This window comes from Sarcophilus harrisii, chromosome 4, assembly GCF_902635505.1.
Source record: "Sarcophilus harrisii chromosome 4, mSarHar1.11, whole genome shotgun sequence".
NCBI classification, from domain to species: Eukaryota; Metazoa; Chordata; class Mammalia; order Dasyuromorphia; family Dasyuridae; genus Sarcophilus; species Sarcophilus harrisii.
The window spans coordinates 94,018,961-94,043,586 of NC_045429.1; the positions used below are offsets into that span (position 1 = coordinate 94,018,961).

General features: G+C 41.5%; 1 protein-coding gene across 3 annotated transcripts in view; it reads right to left on the reverse strand.

Moving 5' to 3' along the window:
• Positions 1–316: 316 nt before the first annotated feature.
• TMEM9 (transmembrane protein 9) overlaps positions 317–24,626 on the reverse strand; it is a 35,900-nt gene continuing 11,590 nt past the window's right edge. For all 3 annotated transcript variants that reach the window (XM_031937117.1, XM_031937118.1, XM_031937119.1), the window contains exons 4-6: positions 23,355–23,463; positions 19,528–19,659; positions 317–6,628 (exon numbers count right to left, since the gene is read on the reverse strand). In XM_031937117.1, the coding sequence (XP_031792977.1) occupies positions 6,476–6,628; positions 19,528–19,659; positions 23,355–23,463 (394 nt within the window). In that variant the 3' untranslated portion in view covers positions 317–6,475. The remainder of the gene's footprint in view (positions 6,629–19,527; positions 19,660–23,354; positions 23,464–24,626) is intronic.

The window sequence follows — 24,626 nt, forward strand, 5'->3', positions numbered from 1 at the left end:
TTTCTCATCTGTAAAATGCGGAGAATGCCGATTATCCTCCCTTACCTCCTGGTGTCCTTGTGAAGATCAAATGAGATAATCTATATAAAATGCTTTGTAACCGACAAGTGCTAAATAAACATGTCATTTGTTCAACTGACTTTCTCTTGTGGCTTTGCCTGGAGAATGGGGGTGACAGGACCAGTAGAACATCTAGAGAACTAAACATGAAAGCATCTGTCACACACAAATTCTCTTGTCTCCACACAAATCCACTGAGAATGTCCTTCTCGCATTACATCCACTTACCCACTAGGCAGAGCATCACCAGGCTGGCTGGGTTATCATTATTGCATTTATTAGCTGATGATCAGTAACATAGTTAACTCCTGAATAGTCATGAATTGATAAACTGGAGTCGCCCAGCTAGAGATGTGAGTTATCCAAAGTAAGCAAGGGTATAGGTCACAATGTATAGGGTGATGCAACAAGAAATACTTGGATATCTTTTTATGAATGAACATAAAGCTTAGAACTGCACTAAGACTTTTGGGGACACCCTGTATTTTGCATGCCTTTCCCCCTCCCCCCATTCTCTTCTCCATGGCATGCAGACATTTATTTTGTGATAAAGCTGGGTTTTATAGTGAAGGTTTAAAGCCACCAGAGGATACCAAGGGAGTGCAATTTTCAAACCTCACCTGGACCTTCTTGTCTTGGCACTGCCCCAACTCAACCAGAGTTAGGTTATTGACAATAGACCATGTCTAAAGGTAAGGAATTGGGTAAACCGTACCGAGGGAGAGATTATTTTAACGTCCAAGTGTGTGGCTTTTGGGGTGTGTACCCCTGATGGCATTCCAAAGCCAAGATAATGGATATCTGATTCATTTGCTCTTTTGAGTTACCCATCCTTCCTTTTCCCTACATACATGGGGATAATTGGTAATCTTTTGCACTTTTCAAGTGGATTTTGTTCCAAGTGACTTGTATTACAGACATGATGTAGCTCCTCATTAAATACTGTCTATATCTGTCTTTGAACTGACTTTGTCTGATTGTGTTCATTTCTAAGCACCCCAATTTAGGGAGGTCATTGACAAACTGAAGTGAATCTGAAGGGGAAATAGAATGGGCAAGGTATGGACACTAACATAAGAAGACTTGAAGGATGATTGGCCATGAGAAAATAATATTTGGAGAGGGAGTCATGATAGCTGAAAATATTTACCATGCAGAAGGATGATTAGATTTTTCTACTTAGCCCCAAGGGAATGGACTAGGAGCATGGATGGAAATTGTAGAGGCAGATCAAAATCGCCCAACATAACCCACAATGATCCCAGAGTGAAGTAGGTTGTTTCAGTGAGGTAGGTACCCATCGGTTAAGTTTATTTCCTTTCCCAGATGCTCTCTATGGGGTCCTAGGCAAAAAAACAAACAAACAAAACAAAAAAAAAACCCAAAACATTCCCTGGGCCTCAGTTTCCTCATGTACAGAATGAAGTTGTTGGATCAGAAAACTTTTTTTTTTTTTTAAGCTTTGGGGACAATCTGGATGACCATTTTGGAGAGATGTTTAGGTATGGATTGGGTAAATTGTCCTCTGAAGATCCTTCAAACATAGTGACTCAAGGTAGGACTAGAACCTCCTGTCCTGCACTTCCCCAAATCAAGCTCTTCTCTCACCTCAAGGGTTCTGAAGGTCACTGTGTGTAAAGATAAGTGAGAGTTGGCAGAAAGGGTAGAGAACAAGATTTAGCAAATCCAGATTGTTTTTCCCAGAGCTTATACAATCACCTACAGTACCTTCCAAGGTGTAGTATCTGGTTCAGAATCAAGGAACCCCATTCCCAGGCAAGCAGCTGGATATATATATATATATATATATATATATATATATATATATATATTGTGTTCCATCATTAGGCTTAATCCATTTCCCAGGATATAAAAGTGCCATGAGGAAGACCACTGAAAAACGCTTTCCTTTCTCCCTAAACCCATCTTTCTTTCAGAATCCCCCCACTTCACACTTTAGAAAGGAGAGTATGCTAAATAAAGCATTTTACCAACCTAGGAAGGTTGGGGATGACTTTTGTTGACTTTAAAATTTTGTCCAACTTAGGCCCAACCTCTCTGCTTTGAACAGAACCTGGGACTTTGGTGGAACTCATGTTTAACTCTTATGCATGATGACATCAAAAGTCCCCACAAAGGAACAGCTAGGTGGTGCAGTGGATAGAGGACCAGCCCTGAAGTCAGGAGGACTTGAGTTCAAATCTGAATTCAGATACTTAATACTTCCTAGCTGTGTGACCCTGGGCAAGTCACTTAACCTCTATTGCCTCAGCATAAAAAAAAATGCCCCCACAAAGTACATCTACTATCACATCATGCAAATGCTCAAAGGGGCTGTAATTTCTTCAATGTACAGAATCCTAGTGCGGTGCACATTTTCATCACCAAGCAAATCACAACCCATCTGTGATTTAGTACCATGTCCTAGAAAGTTGTCTGAGGTACATGGAGATGAAGCCCACCATCACACAGCTAATAAATGTCAGAGGGATTTGAACCTTGGTCCTACTGCCTAAAAAAAAAAAACAAAACCCTAAATACTCCATTGGTTATTCCAGCCTCATGTGCATATTACATTATTTTTGAGTTCAATAAAACAAAGCATTCATATACCATCTCTCAAGTTTTTTCTTGCAAGACTTTCCTCCCCTCTCAGGACACCCACAGGGGTTATATTTGTCCTCCTAAAACTCTGGACTTTTCTTCATTTTAGAAGACAGAATGTTTGGTTTATTTCAGACAGTAGATATGCTGCTGCAAAAGCAGTATGTGAGTTCTTTTGGTAAAGTGACATATTTTAAATAAACAAGGAAATGGTTACCTTAAGGAATTCCAGTTTGCCCTCTTATTAAGTGAATAATCAATCACCCACTAAAATATTTTCTGTAAATTCATTTTTCATATATTGGGATAGCATAAAATCAGATACTCTTCAGAGTAGATCTACTACTGAACTCAGACCATCCATAGGGCTAATAAAAAAGTTCTTGAGAATTTTATACCTAGAACTTTTTAGGGATGTAGTACAAGATTTTTTCATTTTTCGAGAGGTAGGGGATGTACCATAGCAAGAGATTCCTAGAAGTGAGGATAATGAAAAGGCATTTTATCCATCTTCCATCCCTCTGCCTCCAGAGAAGCCAATAGTTAATTGTTTCCCACAAAACTCTCATCCCACTCCCAGGAGATGCCTTCTCTTATAACAATAGAAATAGACTGCTTTGTTTCTCTACTAGTTAGGAAGGTTCTTAAACTCAATGGCATCCTCAATTCCTCTTCTCTCACTTGCCCCATTTCTGGTCAAACCTTGTCCTTTCTATCTCCACCCACAGAAGGATCATCCTAGCTCAAGGTTCTAAAGGCAGCTAAGGGGTTAAGAACGCTGTTCTTGTCAGGAAGATGGAATTCAAATTTAGTCTCAGACACTTACCAGCTGTGTGAGCCTAAACAATTCATTTAACCTCTGTCTGCCTCAGTTTCCTCAAATGCAAAATGAGTCATACATAGAACCTACCTCCCATTATTTTAATGATCACGAGATATTAAAGTACTTAGCACACACAATGCGTAGCACATAGTAGGTGAATAAGATTCTTGTTCTCTTCTTCCTATTGCAATAACCTAATTGATCTCCCTGCATCAAGTTTTCTTCATTCTCTAGTCTGTGCTCCATCCAGATGATAAAGTGATTTTCCTATAGGCACATAACTGGCCAAATCAACCTCTTTTCATCAGATTAATTATAGTGAATCGCACTGTCAAGATCTCATAGCAAATGCTGCATTAGGCATTTACAATCCTTCCAAACCTTTTCATTTTCTTCCTTCTTTCTCAGTTCTCTTAGCAACTGGTGCTTCCTTCTTTAAGGGTACCATCTAACCACTCTGGATGCAATTTGGATACATCCATTTGTCTACATATGCTTTCTCTCCCAAAAGAATGTAAGCTACTTGAGCAAAGGGATTATTTGTTTTTTTATGTGCCTGATTCATAGCAAGAGTATTGACACAGTGTCCCAAAAACCTCAGTTCTTAGAGCCATGCTGTGATTTTGGGATACTAAGTGTGGGGTTAAATACTAAGACTTTTGGGATACTCATACTCTAAGGCGTACAGAGCACTTTACAGGTTATCTCATTGAAATTTAAAACGCTCTTATTACATGCTATTATTATCATCCCCATTTTATAGATAAGGGAGCAGGTCAAGAGATTTCATTATCTACCTAGGTGAAAACAGTTAAGTCAAATTTATGTCTTTCTCTAGGTTCCAATTCTAGTGCTCTATCCACTCAACTATCCTGCTGCCAATTTATTCACACAATAAATACTTAGTAATTGCAACTTGATTCTCTTGCTATCCATTCATTCCCATCAGATGTGGGAGTGATGCTACAGAACTTTTACATAATTCTCATGTCCCTTTAACCTCTTGCACTTACTTCACTTGTTTAGTATCCCACATTTAGCCCATTTCTATTAATTTCTATACCCTTGTGACTATTTTTTCTGCCTTAAATACCTTCACCCCACTCCAAGGTTCTTTCCAACAATGTTTTTCAGTCCTTCAGAACCCCATTCTAAAATCCCCTTTCCTAGGAAGCCCTTGACTATCTATAGCGGGGTCTCATTATTTCATTCTTTTCCCCTTTCCACTCTTTGTACTACTCATCATATTTACTTGTAATATTTCAAACTTTGTAATTTTGGATCTTGGTTCTGAAAAGTTTTGTTCTTTTAGAAATCCCCCATGGCCTACATTGAGGTTCCATATATGGGAGTTTTCAATACATTTAACTGTATATTCCTAAGACAGAGATTTCAATGACTTGCTGTTTCTGCCTGTTTTTTTTTTTTCCTTTTCTTTCTAGCCGGGTTTTTTCTTATTTCTGTCCCTTTCCACTATTATCTCTCCACTGTGCTCAATGGCTGATCCAGTATTCAGGCCTTCCTGAGAGGCCTTAGAAACTGGGGCCATTTGCTTGTGCTAAGTAATCCCCATTTCTCAGACAGTCTTCCCCAATTTTCTAACCTTCCCTTGTTATTTTTAGTGTCAAAAGATCTTCCCAGGTATTCATTGTCATTGATATTCACTCAATTTGTCCACTATCAGAACAGCACCAGGTGTTGACCTGAGCAAAGCACCAAACAGGATAAGCAAAAATGAGGGAGGAAGGGAAATCTCAAGGGCTTAAAGTTCTGGTCTCAGGGTGGTGATTCACAAAACCACAGCTTTGGAATCCAGGGATCCCCATGATTGGGATTCTCTTCCCCTTGGGGAAGTGGCTCCATCTGAAAGGTTTGCTAGCAACAGAGCTTGGTTTGGAAGACAAGTTATCTGGATTCTGCTGTTTACTCTAGCCCCAAGAACTACTGGCAGATCCATTCTCCAGATCTGTTTTCCCACTCAGAGTAATAGAGAATAATAATATGCCCCCCATATCTCCTGGTTCTTAAAGGCTCCTGAGATGCTGAAGGCTGGGGATGGAGAGGGAGATAAAACATGATTTAATCATTATTTCCTTGGCTTTACAGGCAGGACTGCAAACTGACTTCTCTCCATACATTGAGGGAATAATCTTTGGGACACCTGGATGCTCAGGAGTAAATCTGGTTCTCCCCCTAGGATGTCAGAGGATACAGCCATTTTCCTTTGAATTAGCAGCTGGGAGTAGAGGTGGTTGGGATGGTCTCAGTTTTAAGTTGGTCAGGATGGGAGACGTTTGTCCCGCAGCATTAGGACATTCAGTAGTAAAATAAGAAATAGATGGAGGTATGGGGTTATAGCTAGAGAAGAAATGAACACAGAGAGGAAGACATCGGGAAGGCTATCCCTTGACCGTAGAACCTTGGGCCTTGGCTAAGAAGTCAGGATGTTGGTTTTCCAGTGGAAATGACTTTAGGATTCGGGTCAGGATGGAACAGAAGTTGTGGTGTGTGATGACTGTGTCTGTGAGGGTGGGGAATAGTCTCACTGAATCTACAGCATGGCAGAGGAGATAGGAGCAAGGACATGCTGGGCAGGATTTGCTTACTGACCCTCCAAGCCAAGATATTCCACATGCCCTCGCTTCATGAAACTCTCCAGGATTTGGAGAGAAGTTGGGGAAGGCATAAGAGGAGGGAAGATATTTCCTACCCAATCCTGATGACTTTTTGTTCCCTTTGAGTCTATTACCTCCCCCCAAATCCAAAGCCCTGAGATGCACTGAGGAACGGGGCTAACCCTCCCTAAATCACTGGCTTAGAACATCATGTCTGAGGGAGAAGACAGGGTGGATAGGAAAGAAGGACAATGCCATCGGCTTGTAACAGGAAGGATTGAGAGAGAAAAGAGAGGGAGGAAGGGGAGAAACAGGCCCCCGTCCCCCAGCCCTCATTGCTTCCTCTTCTCCATGGCCCAACCAACTCGGCCATCTAGCTGAGCATCTTATGACGATCGAACACCGTCTTCCTCTGTTCTTGCACCTGCAGCTTCCATCGCTGCTGGGCTCCTTCTACCCGTTCCAGCACTGTGTTAGCTCGGGGTCCTGTCAGGGGGGTGGCTGATGCAGCCAATGAACGGGCATCCTGCAAGGAAAAAGAAATGAGAGAGTTGGAGGGAATCTTCTAAGTCTCAGGAAGCAGCAGCCTCCAAAACCCTGGTCTCCAGCATATCCCCCTAGCCAAGCTGGAAGATATCAGGGAGATTCATCATCTCTCCCCTTGTTAGTTATATCTCATGTTTCTCTGGCACTTTCTGAAGGTGATCTCCCTGAGTCCCCCAGCGCCTGCTTCTGAGTCCAGGTGCCTGCACGCAACATCATTTCATGAAAACAGTCCTCAGCTTTATATATTTTTCCAAGGTTTAGTTTCCTGTATGTGAATGGAATTCCTTAGGAATCAATCTATTTATTCTGTGCCTTAGAGCCACAGAGCAGTATGAGAAGAGCGGAAATATCTGACTGAATGAGTAATGGGGGGGATTGGCATCCCAAAGTGGCCAATGAAGGAAGGGGCTGGGCTACTCTGGAGTGGGGTCCCATTACCTAGAACTCAACTTCTTAAGCTGTGGTTTGTGACCCCATATGGGGTCTTGTAACTGAATGTGGAAGTCATGAAGTTATGATTATCAGTAAATGTTTGATTTGTATACCTATTTTATAGACTTATCCATTTGGGAGTTATTGGGTAAAAGAGTTACAAATGGAAAAAGTTTAAGAAGCCCTGATCTAGAAAATGGGGAACCTTCAAGATCGGGAGAGGAGGCAAAGGAAGCCAAAGAAATAGGGAAAGCCTCCAAAACCTACAACAGAGGATGGTCAAGCCATTGTGCTCAGGGGAAATATTCAACCACTCCATCTTTGGGGGATGGCTGAAGCTGGTGCTAAATGCTGTATGATTTGGGTATAGGTGGAACCAGGATCAGTTGGATCCTCAATGGTAGATTATTCCCTCCCCCAGCTTGAGCAGAGGGAGCAGAAAGGGATGGGGATGGGATCTTATTGTGGTCTACAAAGCCCCCAAGAGCACTTTATTTATTTGTTTAGGGTTGAGCCCAGGAGGCCAGAAGGATGTTTATAGCTGCTCTTCTTGTCTCGTTCTGTCTGAGCCAGAGTCCAGACTCATATAGGTGGGAGCAGTGCAGATAGTTCTGGGTTGGGCCAAAGGTGTACTCCTACAAGTATAGATCAAGCCAAGAAAAGCTATCTCCAGAGAAGCAAAACCCAGATTGGGGAGTTGGGAGTTCTGTATTCAAATTTTAACATTTCTATTTAACACCTCTGAGCTTCCTTTTCTCTAGCAGCTTCCTTTAGGGTCTTTGAAAATATCAGAGATATAAGGCATTGAGTGAGGAGGTGAGATGGGGGCAGTGAAAGTGACTAATGTGAATCACAATTCAATTCTTTCAGGAATCATAAACCAGACTACAAAAACTTGGAAAATGGGAAAATCTGTATCTCCTCCCCTTTTCAGAAATAATCCAACAGCATTCCTCCAGTTTGTCCTTGCCTTTAATAAGACAGGATTTTTTGTCCATGGTATACTACAAATAACATTAGTGTTACAATCAGAAAAGTTGAATCCAAATCCTAGCTTTCATTCACCAATTGAATAAATTGCTCAATGGGCCTCAATTTCCTCATCTGAAAATGGGGATAAGGGAAAAAAAATACTTGTATCACCTACCTCAGGGAATTATTGGGAGAGAATTTTGCTAACTCTCAGGCCCTGGATAAATAAGGACTACCAATAAATTCATTGCCTTCTCTTTCATTTTTGATTGTTTTACAACTTTACTTTGGATAAACCTCAGAGGACTCCACAAAATTAAACTAAACAAAACAATTCAAAAAAGAAGGGTAAAGCAGTATGGCCTATTAGAGCTTGGGACTTGGTATCAGGAGATCAGAGTTCAAATCTTGCCTCTCAGACACTATTAGTATGGTCCTGGGCACATCACAGTCTCTCAGAGCTAATCTGAACAAAATGGAAATAATACTCTGGGATCATATGAGGAAATCACTTTTCAAACCTTTAAGTGCTATGTAACTGCATGTTACCATTACCACAACACCTGGCTCTCCAGAGCTTTGCCCCAGACAAGAGTGGGATTTTCTGCTGAATCTGCATTTAGGTAGGGTGTAGGTCCAAATCAGGGCAATCAGGATGGGGAAGAGCCTTGAGATCAAGTTACCTGAGGATTACCTGAAAGAACTGGGAATGATTAGCATGGGGAAGAGAAGGCTTGGGGATGGAGTAGGGCAAGACAGATGTATTCAAATATCTGGAGGAAACGGGCTTTTCTACTTGCCTCTAAGTGACTGAAATTGGAGTGATGGATGCCAGTTGTATAGAGGCAAAGTTTCCTAATAATTCCAACTGGCCAAAGAAAGGGGAAGGAGTGGCTCTTATGGTTTCCCCTTAATAAAAGTCTCCAAGCAAAGGCTGGCTCATTTATTGTAAGAGGGGCTCCCAGTCCAGGTACAGGTTGGACTGGGTAACTTCCAAAGCTCCTTCCAACTGAGATTGTGGGATTCTGATTGCTCCCAACTTCCCTGGCCACAGCCCAGGAATGAAGTGATGGGACACACTCACCTGGGGAATCTAGTTCCAATGAGAACCTGGGGTGCCAGTGTTTCTCCTTTTTATCTCTGACCTTTCCTGAGGTTCACTTTCAACCCTCACGTCCCCCTCCCAAATCCTCCCTCCGACTCCCGCCTCCTCTTCCCCTTCGATCTCGGAACTGCCTCCGTCGAAAGCAGCCTTCTTCTCTAATTACCACTTCCCTGCTTCTGAAGCTCCCGAGCCCATGCATTTCCTGAAGGACCCGAGCCTGATCTTTGGGGGGGATTAGAGCCGAGGGCCAAGCCCCCGCCCCCATGGGGATTTCCTCCCAGCCTCTTCCCGTCTCTCATCTCCTGCCACACACCTCTTAAGGGATTAGCACACCTCTGGGAGCCCAGAGCCGCTCAGCACATGAAACTTTGCTTCTAAGGCCCTAAGCTGGCACAGCTTCTGACATCCTCGAGCTGCCAAGCTGGGGGAGGAGGGAGGGAAGCGGTGGGGATGGGGGGAGGGGGTGGGGTGGGGAAGAGAGCAGGCAATCAGGCAGTGGCCCAGGGAGGTGGGATAACTTGCTGCTTAGGGGGCTGGGTGGAAAGTTCATCACCCCCATTAAAAAGTACCCTTCTCTCCATTCACACACATGCACCCATGCCATGTGCCAAGGTACAAAGTGAGCTAAGAAGTCTCAGCCCTCTAGGAGTTCCAGATCGGAGATAAGGTCTCTTTTCTAAAGTATTTGGATAACTGTATTTGCACAGAATTGGTTTCCTTTGTATTCCTTTGTGTTTTGGATTATGCATTTAAAAACATTAATCTGAGAAGAGGGCCACAGGCTTCACCAGACTGCCAGGAGGGTCCATGACACACAAAAAGACTCAAAAGCCCTAAATGAAGGGGATCTCTTTTTAGATGTAGGTTGGGCTGAAGGGGAAGTCTCAGAGGCTACTTCCAAATCTGAGATTCTGTGGGATGTCAAAAAAACCACCTCTTTTCCTTTCTCAGGGGAGAAATAGGAATGTCTCTGCACAGGAGTAACCTTTCTTCTACACTCCTTAAAACACATGTACCCTTACCACCAATTACCAAGAGAAACGTCAATGGTTTCAGGGTCAGAGGACTTGGGTAAAAATCAAACTTCTGACCCTCACTGCCCGTGTCATCTTAGATGAGTCACTTTTTGTCTCTGGATCAATTTTCTCAGATGTAAAATCAAAGAATTGAACTTCATGATTCAACCATCTCTTCCAGCTCTGAGTCTATGTCCTCCTCTCAGTCCCTTTCTGTTTTAAATCTATTATCTTATGTCAATGATCTCAATTCTAGTTCCCCAAGTGCCCAGTACAGAGTTTTGAAGAAAAGATTCTTAACTGTTAAAGAACTGAATTGAATTGACTAACAGTTAAGCAGATTTATGTCCCAAATATAAATGACTCCAAGTGTCATTTCTTTTCCCTGCCTCCATCTCCAGGAGATTTCTGCATTATTGATATAGAAACAAATTCAATGGGTATTGTTTGAATGGCTGCAAGGTGAGTGGACATCTTAGAAAGGATGTTGACCGACTGGCCAAGGGAGGGAGGCAGGATATTGAGGATGCTGGGTCCATGCCATATCACCCCAAGATATCATTGATCCTCTTCAAAAAATGAAGGACAAACAACAACAACAAAGATTAGTTGAAGGAGCTAGTTTTTGATTAGCCTAAGAGATAGGGAAGAATGGGACATAAAATATTTGAAGAGCTGTCATGCAGAAGAAGTAACAGACTGAATCTGCTTAGATACAGAAGACTTAGAAGCAGTAGGTGAAATTTGAAGATACCACTAGGGAAAAGACATGTAAAGGGGAATGGGTATCTTTGTGGCATTTTCCATCATAGGAGTCTTCAAGGAAGGGTTGAGTGATTACTTAGTGACTTAGAGAAGATAGTTGCTCAAGTAAATTTTGGAACTGATGGCCTCTAAATTTCCTCCCAACACTTAATTCTATGGAAAGAAATAAAGGATATTTCTAATTAATTATGCTGCAAACCTCCAGATGTATGGAGAAGTAACAGTGTAATAAGAGAAAATTCTGGATTTAGAGTCAGGGGTATTATCGTTATTCATTTATTTTTCAGTTGGGTCCAACTCTTATGTGATCCCATTTGGGGTTTCCTTGGCAAAGATACTGGAGTGGTTTGCCACTTCCTACTCCAGCTTAATTTACAGATGGGGAAACTGCGGCAAACAGGGTTAAGTGACATGCCCAGCATCACATAGCTAGTGTCTAAATCCAGATTTGAACTCAGAACTTCCTGACTTTAGTCATTGAATCCCCTAGCTTCTTGGAGTCAGAGGACTTGGGATTCAAATCCTTACTCTGTCCTTCATTTTGATCTTGGATACGGTTTTGATTGTCTCATCTCTAAAATGAGGAGGTTAGGCTAAATAGTGTCTAAGGTTTTTTGTTTTTTTTTTGGCTCATGATTATCTGGACTATGAAGATTAAATAATTTCCTCTTATTCATTCCAACATCATTATTCCAGCATTAGTGAGGTGGCTAGATAGTTCTATAGAGGGAATGCAAGTGCAAATCCAGCTTCAGACACTTCAGTTTCCTTATCCATCAATGAGAGGGGTTAGATCTGATCATCCCTAACACTTCTTTCAGCTCTAAACCACTGCTCCGTGAGAGTCTCCATCTACAAGCCAGGCACAGATTTATGCTTTATCTCCCCTTGTTGAGAACGGAGAGATCCAGAGCAGGAGAAAGGACCTTGCCTCCGCTATCCCTCTGACACTTAACTTCTGGGATCGGAGGGCTGAGCTCCGTCATGCACATCTATGTCTCACCAGTGGAGGACTGGAATCCAGGGAGCCAAGAGCAGCAGCATTAAGGGAACATGCTAAAATCCACCACATTACCACAGCGTCATTTGTTTTCCCTTCATGTAAAGTCTTAACAAACAGCTCCTAAGTGGGGGAAAAGCTGCTGCTGAGTGGTCCCGTGTTTCCACTGCTAATAATCTGATTAAAAGGTATTAAAGACACCACATCTGCTTCAGAGATGCATCAAATCAGACCTAATCCTTGCTCCCTCTCAGGAGAGAGAACGATGGGGTGGGAACAGGAAGAATCCCAATAACCTTATCTCCCTTCCTCTCCAACCTAGGCCTGTCCCCCAGTTCTGTTCTAGAAAACTATGGGAGCTGGATGTGGCAAGAGAAAAAGGAGTCTCCTTGACAGGGCTGGGGCAAGACGGGTGGACAATCCTAGTCTCAGATAATAATAACAAAACACTGTAAAAAGGGTCAAGAGCTGGACCTAGACAGTCACCTTGTCCATTTATACACCTCTAATTTGCTATTTAAAAAAAAAAATTTTAAGGAGCACAGACAATATATTTTGCCCTCCTATCTCTAAATGATCCCAGCAAAGGTAAACATGGGACTCTCGTGTAGTCAATTCTTTTTCTTTTTCTCTTGGGAATCATTGTCATCATAGTCCTATTAAATTACAAAGAACCAAGGAAGGATTATGGGGGACTCTAAGATTTTCTGCCCAAACTGATATTGATCTTAAATGATTACCCATTGGGTCTATTAATTCATACATATGTCTTTAGACAGGAAGATCCGTAATGCTTGCATTCATGTTCCATCTTCCTTTGGATCCACATACTGGTTATATGATACATGATAATGATCATAGTCCATATTATATGTACAAGTTATTTTAAATCTTCCCTTGGTCTTTTCTTTTTCCAGGGTCAATGATCCCCACCCTTTAATTTCTTTTTCTAATCACCATTATAACTAAACTTGAGCCTTTTTCTATACAGTAATAGCTAGGTAGCATTTAGATTTAAGCTTTTCAAAATGCTTTAATTATGTTATCTCATTTTATCATCACCACAACCCTGGGAGGAAGGTGCTATTATAGCCTCCTATATGGAGGCTAAGTGACTTGCTAAGGGTCGCAAAACTAGTAAGGCAAATTTCAAACTCAGGTTATCCTGATCCTAAGTCCAGCATTCTATGGAATATACTACTTTGCTGCTACATCCCTCTCTTAGGGTTCCTGTCATACCTACCTGTCCTATGGACTGCAGGAGTTGGAAGGAACCTAAGAAATCATCATATCCATCTTGGGCAAATGTGTAGTTAAACCTAAACCAAGTAACTGGGTCTGATCTGAGCTGAACCAATAATGATGGTGATGAAGATGTTGATGGTGATAGGTAACATCTGGATGGTGCTTTAAGGGTTATGAAGCACTTTTCTATCCTTATTTGAGATAATGCACAGGTTCTTGGTTATGGAGATTCCTTAACTCATGAAGGACCAACGACATGAGGCATAAATAACTGCTAGGTGTTTCTATGAATAGCTTATCCTTCTCTCTCTTCAAAGAAGGTTAAACCTGTGCATCTGAAAAAAACAAAAACCCTCTGTTTGTCATTTCTGTCCAAGCAAACACGCTCACTTCCTCCTTTCAAAGGGTGTCTGAGCTCTGGGATTAGCACTAATGCTGCTGGAATCCCAGAAAAGGCAGCACACAGCAATCAGGAGGCTGGGGTGGCTCTTGCCAGAGTTTTCAAAGGGAAAGGGACAAGCTTTCATCTCCCTCTGGGGACTCTGGGCCTGACACTGGAAAGGGCACCCACCTGCCTGGCATCTGGGAGAACTTCTTGACCAGAAGAATTATGTCAAGAATGGGTTGCCCAGAACTCTTGACCCTAAAGGCGTGACCTAGCAATCTGCTCCCAAACTTGACTGTGTTTGGGGGTGGATCTCATAAGCTGACCAGGTTCTAAAGCCAGATCTGGACCCTCAGAGAGAAATGAGCTTGAGGTTAGGGACCATTCTGACTGATGTGAAGGAACCCTGACTTTTGAGGGAACCTGGATGCCTTGTGTTGGAAGGAATTCTAGCAGGTCAGCTAGTGCTCAGCTATCCTTTTCTTCCCAGGAGGAAACCTAAATTCCTACTATTGTCATCAGAATCCTTTTGTTCTCTCCTTAAAGGACATTATGAAGAAATGGGCCCCTTAGCTCTCTTTAGTTTAGTGGCCCGAGGGCCCAATATCTGCCATAGATGTCATGTCACAATACACTGGACAAGTAAAGAAACTGGAGCAGAGAATCCAGGAATCCTATCCCTCCTTGTTATTAATTGTATCCTGGAAAAGGATAACATTCTTATGGAGAGAGGGAAGGGGTTCACTTCAAGAGCCATGCATTATAAACCAAAAGCCCAAAATGGGTCAGTACTTGAATTTCTTCAGAATACCTAGAATACACTGATCAGTGGAAACCTGGGTGCAGAAATAGCGTTTACATCCAGAGACCGGTACATGGTCGGAAGATAGAATACAGGAAAGTTATTTGTCCTGTTCAACTTTCTATATTTGTCTATGGAAGTGAGTGCCTTGGACTGCAAAGCCCTAGATAATAGGAACTGTGCCTGTATAATTCTAAGCATAATGGCCAACACGATGCCATGTGCAGTAAAGTCTGATTTCATAATTTTGCTTGAAGGAGATCAAGAATTCATAGGAACAGATGAAGGGGACAGTAGAAGGCAAAGAAAGAAAAGCAGCCATTTAGGAATTATCGGGTAGAGGGACTACATAGAAAGCCAGAAGGTGTCAGGGAGGATCAGACTCCAAGCCAAGTCAGAGGATGTCAGCGGGTTTAAGGCCCTTAGGGAGCATTAGCACCCACTTCAAATATACTCACTTCTGGCATGCTACGTTTTATTTCACATGGCTTGGGAAAAGATGAATATCTATGGCAGAACGGGAGTCCCCAAGGAAGCAGGCCTGAGTTATTCTCAGAATTTGGACCAAAGGCTGCCCAACATTTAATAGATATAGAATAGAATCACAGAAGAGTAGCAGGCATGGCACAGTGGAAAATGCACTTGATTAGAGACAAGGGATCCGATTCCAAATTCTAGCCCTTGTTACTTCTTATTTCTTAACTTCCATTTTCTCGTATTTAAGATAAGAAAATTGAACTGAATGAATTATAAGGGTCTGTTCAACACTAAATCCACTGCATCCATATAGTCGAGGGGGATCTATGAACTTGGGCAGAAAAAATATTTCTCCATTTTCATTCACACCCAACTAAAAATATTTTACTTCAATAATTTTAAAGCATTATTCTGAGAAGAAGTCTATGAACTGATTATCCCAGTAGGTCAAGGAGGCCCATTACACACAAAAAAACTCAAGAATCTCTGATTTAGCCCAACTTCCCATTCCCTGTAAAAATCTCTCCCTCCAGGCTTACTCATCTTACTCTTATCTTAACCATCTCCAGGGATGGAAACTTACCACTTCATCAAACAACCTGTCCCACTGTCCCATCATGAGGAAGCTGCTTCTCCTGTTGACTTGATCTGTTTCCCTGTAACTCCTAATAACTAAAATTCTTTCTTCTGGACCAAGAGACAAATCAAAGTATTTCTTCTACACAACAAATTTTTGTCCGTTTGAAGACAGACATTCTTGAAATGCTGGATTTGGAACAAAAGGGCCTGGACTCAATTCTATCCTATTAACTTGTGTGACCTTGGAAGGGTCCCCTACATGATCTCTGGGTCCCAGGCTCTTTATCTCTAAAAGGAAAGAGGGTTAATTAAGTTATTTCTAGGGTCTCTTCCAACCCTAAATCTTTGATCTTATGATCATCACCCTAAAAGTCAGAAAGGTACCTCTTCTTAGGGGTGAAAAGAGGGGGGCTGCCCTTGGCAAAGAGCCTGACCCCTTCCCTCTGGCTTTGTATCCGAGGTGGCTAGAGACAAAACAAAGACCATGCCTGAGAGCCATGCATTCCAGGGAAATAGCAGCATCAGGCTATATAATCACCATGCAGCATCTCTCAATTACACCCCCAGCCAGGACTGCAATTACCACATTACCCCTAATCACCATGTGTTTATTAGCTACGCCCCTCCCCTATCAGGGCTGCTATTACTGCACATTAATAACCAGGTAGGGAGCCGAAGTTTCCTCCCTTGAACATCAGACCACCCAACTGTCAGCGCCACCCCCTTCCCAAAACATAGACCCCCTCCCAATAGGGAAATGTTCATCCTCTCTGCTCCACCCTCAGTCAAAATCAGATCAACAGGATGCTAGGGGTAGGAGGGGAGGGTAGAACTGAGGAAGTCTGGATGGCCTAGGAATACTTTGACCACACCCTTTAAGATCAGTCTCATTTCAGCCCCAATTCTCAATTCTATTCCCTCTTCAGCCATGAGCACATTTGCTAGATTTTCTCATTTTTTAAGGGAGGGGTCTGAAAATTTGTTTTTAAAAAGTTTTAAATTTCAATTAAATCTAATTGGTTTCATTTGTAATCATGCATTGTAAATTCTGTGGATTGCACTTAAAACATTATTTTGCAAAGAGATCTATAGACTTCATCAGATACATAAAATTAAGAATCATGACTGAAGTCAGTAATGTCATGTGTGAATAGAAATGGGGATCAATAATCAGTACAGAAGGATCCCTGCAGGATGCACATTGACTTAATTTTGAAATGTAATGTTATCTATGTTTTATTGTATTTTTATTTATTTTTTCTCTTAATATTTTCCAGTTACATTATAATTTGAATCTGGTTTTGGGTGAACTCAGGAGGGCTGCAAATTGCTTGTTTGACCCTCGGATTAAGGTCATGGTTGATCAAATGAGATAATAATTGTAAAGTGTCCGACACTTAGTAAATACTAAATAAATATTATTATTGTTGTTGTTATATAAAATCACTACATCCTCAGACTGGCAGGATCCCTCTAAAAGTCTGCTCTGCCTCTTCTCTGGGTCTCAGTTTCCTTTTCTGTCATGTGATAGGAAGGTTAGCTAGGTCAAAGGGGATATGCCAATTTGGCTGAATTGGAGTACATAGAGGGGTCCAATGGAAAGACAGATTGGAATCAGGAGATAGGGACTTTGAAAGCAAAGCAGAGCTCCTTTGTACAGGTGAGGGTCTACAGGTGTGGAACACTGTATATGACAAAGGTTTTTATTAGTTTATCAGGGTATCTAGAGAACACCATAGGGCACAGAGCATTGAGTCTGGAATCATGAAGACTCATCTTCCTGAATTCAAATTTGACCTCAGACACTTAACAGCTGTGTGTTCCTGGGCAAGTCACTTAACCCTGTTTGCCTCAGTTTCTGCCTCTTGAGTTGGAGAAGAAAAAGGCAATCCACTTCAGTATCGTGGCCAAGAAAATCCCAAATGGGCTCATAAAGAATTGACCGTGATTGAAACAAGGGAATAACAACAATGTAGACTGATACTTTATGATACCCTCCCTTTTTACTCCATCCAGAAGTGAGTCTTCCTTCCCCTTGATGTCCTGTGGGACTAAATATGAATCACTCCTTTGAACCCGGTACACATTTCTTTGCACTATGGCTACATATGTGCTCGATTCAGCCCTCCTTACTAGTTTGTACAAAGAGAATCAGCTGTCAAAAATTCTCAGAGTGGGGGCAGCTAGGTGGTGCAGTGGATAGAGCATCAGCCCTGAAGTCGGAGGATCTGAGTGCAAATCTGGTCTCAGACACTTAACACTTCCTGGCTATGTGACCCTGAGCAAGTCACTTAACCCTAATTGCCTTGGAAAAAACAAAACAAAACAAAAAAACCAGAGTGCCCAGGAGACAGGAATTCAAATTGTTTTAGGTCCTGTTGATAACTGACTGTAGGTAGTCACTTAATCTTTTCAAGTTTCAATTTCTGCATCAGCAAAGTGGGGAATTATAACTTCCATTACCTCCATTTTGAACAATGTACTTTGTAAGTCTTAAAATTTTATAGAAATGTATGCTATTATAAAAACATAACCTATTAGTTTTGAATAGAAGCTCCTACTTAGATTATGGGACCACAGAGCAAGAATTGAAAGAGATCTGCTATTCATCTACTACAACCACCTTATTTTATATTTCTTCTCTCTCCCACCTCCTCTACTCCACATCCCTATCGAAAAAGAAAAACAAAATCCCATAACAAATATGCATAGTTGAGCAAAGCAAATCCCCAAACTGGCCAGGTCCAAAAAGATGTCTCATTCCGCACTCTGAATCTGTTACCTTTCTTATCAAGATGTGAGTAGCATGTTGCATCATTGGTCCTTTGGAATAATGGTCACCTCGCTTTACATATGAAAAATATTAAATGATACTCACCCAGAACCAAGTTCCTAGTCAAGGAGCAGACCTGTGTTTTGTATTCTCTATATTCCTCATAGAATCTATCTGTCAGGGTCCAGTAAAGAATGGGTACCTAATAGATCTTTATTAAATGAATGTATAAATAAATAAATGAATGAATCTGCTACCTCCTTAATTCCTCTTCCCCTAAATCCTTTTGCAGGAATTTTTTTTCCTTTTGAATTACTAGATTCTATTTTTCTGAATACACTGCAATGTTTTTTGGCCAATTCACTTTCTTTTTTGCTTTGTAGGGGACAAATGAGAAATACAGGGAATCTCTTAAATTAAGGGAATAGATCTGTATACTGCAATGTCCTGGTGTAAAGCATTAGCTAAGATTCAAGGGAGTTTCTTTGGACATCAAAGTGAAGAAGCCTATTGGACTGATTCCCAAGTCCTTGGTTCTAACATTTACGTATACAAATGTTACTCGATCTCTGGATTGTACATGAGTAGGAAACAGTATAATGGAAAGAACCAGGGATTGAGTTCCTATTCTGACTTTGCCACTTACTACTTGTGTGACAATCTCTCTATGCCTCAGTTTTTTCATCTATAATATTGGGAGAAAGGATTATATAGCACTTTAAAATCTTATGTTACTTCATTTGATCCTCAGACCAATCTTGGGAGGTAAGTGCTATCATTATCTTCATTCACAAATGGAGAAACTGAGGTAAACAGGGTTAAGGGACTTGCCCAGGGTCACACAACTGTTAAGTGTCTGAGGTAGGGTTTGAACTCAGATCTTTCTGATACCAAGTCCACTGCAACACCAATCGCTTCTGGGTCCCTTAGAGTTCTAAATCTATAATCCTGTAAGTAAAGTAGGTAGAAGGAATAACAGGTAGGAAAATAAATGTCACTTATCCCCCACTTAGGACAAGTGCAATAGAAGTACTCAATTTAACTGGAAAAAATAACATTATTGTGATTTTGTTGTTGTTCAGCTATTTTAGCCATGACCAATTCTTTGTGACCCCATTTGATGTTTTCTTGGCAAAGATACTAGAATGATCTCCCATTTCCTTCTCCAAATTATCCATTATAACTTTAGCATTTATGTAAGGGTTTAAGGTTTGCAACGTGTTTTATATATGATCTCATTTGATCCTTAAGACCTCTTAGGATGGCCCAATGACCCAAGGACAGCTTTCTCCTCCCTCCCCCACCATCTCCTCTCCCACCATTGTTACCTCATTCTCCTCCTCATTGTGAAGTGGCTGAGTGTAGGCATCTGGCTTTCTGATCAAAGGATCTACCAGCATGAGGAAGGCCATGTACAGGAGCAGGGCACCCACCACAGACAGATAAATGACGATGATGACCTGAGAAGGGATACAGCTCAGTGAGGGATGGAGAGAGTCAGAGGCATGGGGAACAAAATCCTGCCCTCAAGGAACTTCCAGTCTAGTGAAGGAAATCATATCCCTCCTTTCCCCCCTCCACAAAACAGAAAAATCTCAGACTTGAAAACATAAAAAAGTGCAAAATAATGTGTAAACCACGGTCTGAAGGAGTGTGGAAAAAACCATAGTCCCTGAGGACTTTTTAGCAGAAGCTGGAACAAGCATTTATTAAGTGCTTACTAAGTGCCGGGTGTTTTACGAATATTATCTCATGCAGTCCTCATGACAACCCTGTGAGGTAGAGGCTGTTATTATTCCCTTTTTACAGTGGATGTCAATGAGACAATGAGCAAATGACCTAACCAGAGTCACATGGCTAGTCAGTGTTGGAGGCTGGATTATCCTGATTCCAGACACAGTACTCTATCACTTGTGTTACCTAGACACTGACTCGTAGAAGTGAGTCACTGGGAAGTGTAGACCGAGGGCTTTATAAAAGCTACAGGAGAGCATTCATTTAATGCCCCTGAGGGACAGAAGAAGGGAGCTGTATATCGTGTCTGTCCAAAGTTTTTTCTAGCTGGAGGAAAGATCGCAAAGTAGGATGGACTAAACAATTAGGCCATTTTGGGGAAGAAGAGGACATGGAGGTCTAGAAGCAGAAAGTGTGATTCATTCTAATCTAATAATAATGATGATGATAACGATGGTGATAACTGGCACTTGTAGAGTGTTTTAAAATTTATTTTTTCGTATGTTAAATCATTTGATTCTTCCAACAGTCCTGGGAAGTGGGTGTAATATACATAAATATTACAGATAAGGAAAATGTGGCTAAGAGAAATTAAATGACTGACTTAAAACAGTTAGTGACAGCTCAAAGTCTGAGGCAGGTTTGAAGGGTTTCCAGATTCCAAGGCCCTTCATAATTCTATTGTATTACTTAACTGTCTACTATCCTGAATATAAACATCCACTGTAAATGTATAAGAAAATTGATATTTGGAGAATATTATTCTTGTTGAACACTGCATTTTGTATATTGTATTATTTTACTGTTTGTTGGACAGATTAGATAAGGGGAAAATCATTCTCTGGGATTCTGCCCTCAGAAGTAGTTGTAGCCATAGGAGCAAGAATAACTGTTCCCAGTTCTTCTATGAAGAAGGGGGATTGATTCAATGGAGAATCAGGACTAATGGCTGATGGGTTAGACCCAAAAAAAGTCCAACTCTAATCTTATGAGAGATAGGCAAAAGCCAAGAGTTTCTACTGCTGGCCCTAACCCTGATTAACTAGGAGAAAGAGTAAAGACTTCTCACATAGATATTGGGATAGGTGTAAGCTGAGCACTCCTGGGTACTATCCCTAGCTCTCTATTCTTCAAAGGCATTTAGCATTTGGATTTCCCTAGGGGCTGGGGAGCTGGATATTCCTATTCCTTATGCAAGGAATTTCCCAGGTTAGTCACTTGTTACCAGTGTAACATTAGGCAAATCATTTAGTCTCTGTGGGACTCAGTTCCCTCATCTATAAAACAACAGGGTTGTACTAAGTCATCACTATGGTTTCTTCTAATTCTAAATCAATGATCTTATCATATTTGCCTCTCAACACCATCCTCAGTACGGGGCAAAGACAGAAGGGGATCAGTTCCACAATAGGCTTGGGGCCAGGGGAAGGTCACTCAGGAAAAGTCACTGGAGGGAAATCCATGGAATTAGGAGGCCTTGGGGCTGGGAAGTCCCTTCTCCCTCAAACAGGGTGAGGTGACATCTGGCATAGAGGGTATGGGCTCAGGCATCTGGTCCCCAGAGGGTGGGGCCCCACTGGAGGGAGTTCAGAGAAGGAGAGGGAACCTGCTTAAGGGAGGGGCTTACACAGGAGGGAAGATGAAAGGAATTAAATTCTGCACAAGTTGACAGGGTGATGACTAAGGGATATGTGTGTGTATGTTGGGGGGGGGGGGGAGTAAAGAATAGGCAATTTTTTTTAAAGGTGTGAAAAAAAGACATTAACACAGGAAAAGAGGTGCTCTTTGGGTCAGGGTAAAGGCAACCACAGGGAAGGAACCATTATTTAGCCTGAAAGAAGATAATAGACACCTAATTATTTATAAATCTACAGGGATTGCTGCTCTTCACTGTATAAAGTTATAGAATTCCAGTTGAAAAGGTCTTCAGATATCATGTAATTCCACCTATTCCTGATCAAGGTTCCCTCCAACAATACAGCTCAAAGACAGTCCTTTACTTTACTAAAGACTTTTATAGACAGGAAACTCATTACTTCTTTGGGTTAATACATTTTTCTTTTGGACAGCTCTAACAGTTGGCAAGTTTTTCTTTAAATTTGACTGAAATCTATCCCTCTGCAAATTCTGCCCAAGAATCCTAGCCATTCCTTCAATAGTCCTCTCTTGGAAATGGTAGCAGGAAGGACTTATATTAGACAGCAATGAGAACTTTCTAGCTGAGAACAGTTACTGGATGGAAGAGGCAGATTCTCTCTTTGCCTGGAGGTCTTTTATTTTAGAAAAAGGAGAATAGTTTAGAGAGAGAGCCTACTTCAGGGCTAGGAAGACTTTGAGTTCAAGTCTCACTTCTGACATCCACTGGCTGTGTGTTTTTGGGGAAGAAGTTTGACCAAGTCTCAAGCAGCTCCCCAAGACTTGATGCTGCAGAACAAGCACAGACTTACTAAGGAAATCACAGATTTGGTCCAAATTTTAAAAAAATGTTAAATTAGGTGCAATCTTGCCTAGAGAGTAGAATAGTAACAGGATTATTAGAGATGCCTCTTTTCTATTAAATTATTTATATCCTCTGTCTCCTTAAAAGTGGTACAATTCTGGAGCTGGAGTCAGAAAGATCTGAGTTTTCTGAGTTCAAATTTGACCTTAGGTGCTTTATAACTGTGTATACCTGGGCAAGTCACTTAATCCAGTTTGCCTCAGTTTCTTCATCTGTAAAATGAGCTGGAGAAGGAGATGGCAAACTCTTTAATTCATTCATTTAACCCCTCCCCCCAACTTGGAGGATGGGAAATATGAGAGTTAGAGGTAACAGAGAAGGGAAGAGTATGAAGGGTATCCCAGTTCCTAGGTTCCATCCCTGATCAATGAGCTCCTTGTAGGTTCCATTCCCTTTTAGAAAGGAAATATCCAAAGCTAGAAGTCGCTTGCTGCCCCCATTATAAAAACATAATGTTTTTATAAGCTGCTTGAGAGCTGGGATGATTTTGCTTTAACTTTGGCCTTGCCAGTGATTAAAATTATGCCTGAAACATAGTAAGTACTTAATAAATGCTTGCTGATCACAAGGGAAATAAGGAAATACGTTTTGCATGACTTCACATGTATAATGGATATCAGTTACATTGCTTAATGTAATGGATGGGGGAAGGGCTAGAGAGAGGGAGAGGATTGGGAATTTCAATTAAAAATAAATGCTTGCTGATTGATTGATTGGAACTGGACAGAACAAGGGACATAATTCTAACCAGTTGTCCTAGGGCCCCTGACACTGTTGGGAAGAGCCAAAGCGAAGGGGCTGGCTAGGAAGACCAGAGAAGGCTGGAAGTTGCCTGCCGGGGGGCTGGATAAGAGAAGGGAGGGAGAGAGGGATGGGAGAACAAATGAGCCTGGAGGGGAGGCAGGGACTGGGCAAGGGTACCTTGATAGTGGTTGTGCTTCTTTCCTCATATTTACACTCACACAGCAGGCAGTAAGCCTCCACGTCATGGCCTGGTACAGGCATTGGTTCAACCACATGTAAACAATTGCTGCAAGAAAGAGAAAGAAAAACAAATTAGGGGAAAGTAGACACTAGCTGTGTGATCCTGGCATATCACTCTGTTTGCCTCAGTTTCCTCATCTGTAAAACGAGCTGGAGAAGAAAATGGCAAAACACGGCAAATGACTCATATTTTGTGCCAAGAAAACCCAAATGGAGTCACAGGGAGTTAGACACAATTGAAATGACTGAGCAACAAAGAGACAAGGGGGGAAATGGGAAGGCCTAAGGAGATCAGAAAAGGGATGAAGTGGGAAGGGAGAAAGGAAAGGGAACAAAGTGGGAGAGATCAGAGTTGATTTAGCTGGCCCGCAGAGCCCTGGGGGAAAAGTTGGAAAGAGGAAAATATAGTCTTGATATCATGAAAAAATGGAATGGGATGACTCAGAAGGTAGTGAGTTCCCTCTCCTTAGAGGTGTTCAAGCAGAGGCTGGATGATCATTTGTCAGAATAATCACTCATCAGATACAGTGAAAATTCATTCAGCTAATAATACTGCTTGCATTTATATATCACTTACTGTGTACAATGCATTATGCTAGCACTTTACAAATATCTCATTTGGGCCTCATCACAACCCTGGGAGATAGGTGCTCTTGTCTCCCTTTTATAGTTGAGGAAACTGAAGCAAACAGAGATTAAGGAACTTGTTCAGAATTGCCCAGCTGGTAAATGAGGCAGGATTTGAATTCAGGACTTCTAGGCTCCAAGCCCAGTGTGACATAATGAAAAACAGGCAAGTGGCATATGAGTGGGATAGAAAAATACCGTGGAGCTATAAGAGAAAACTGGGAAGACTTGCATAAAGTGATGCCGAATGAAATAAGCAGAACCAAGATAACAAATTATACAATAACAATACTATTGTAAAGACAATTTTGAAGGACTTAGGAACTCTGATCGAGACAATGGCCAATTGTGATTTCAAAGGATTCATGATGAAACATGCTCAGGGGTGAAGAATGTGAATTTTTTGTTTTGTTTTTGGATGTAACCAATATGGGAATTTGTTTTGCTCAACTACACGTGTTATGGAAGAATTATCTCCAGGTTTGTCATTGGATTCTGCTTTTCTTTTTTTCTCAAAGCAGCAAGGGGTAGGCTGAAGAAAAAGGCAGATTTTCAAAATTTTTTAAAATTAAAAACCCAGAA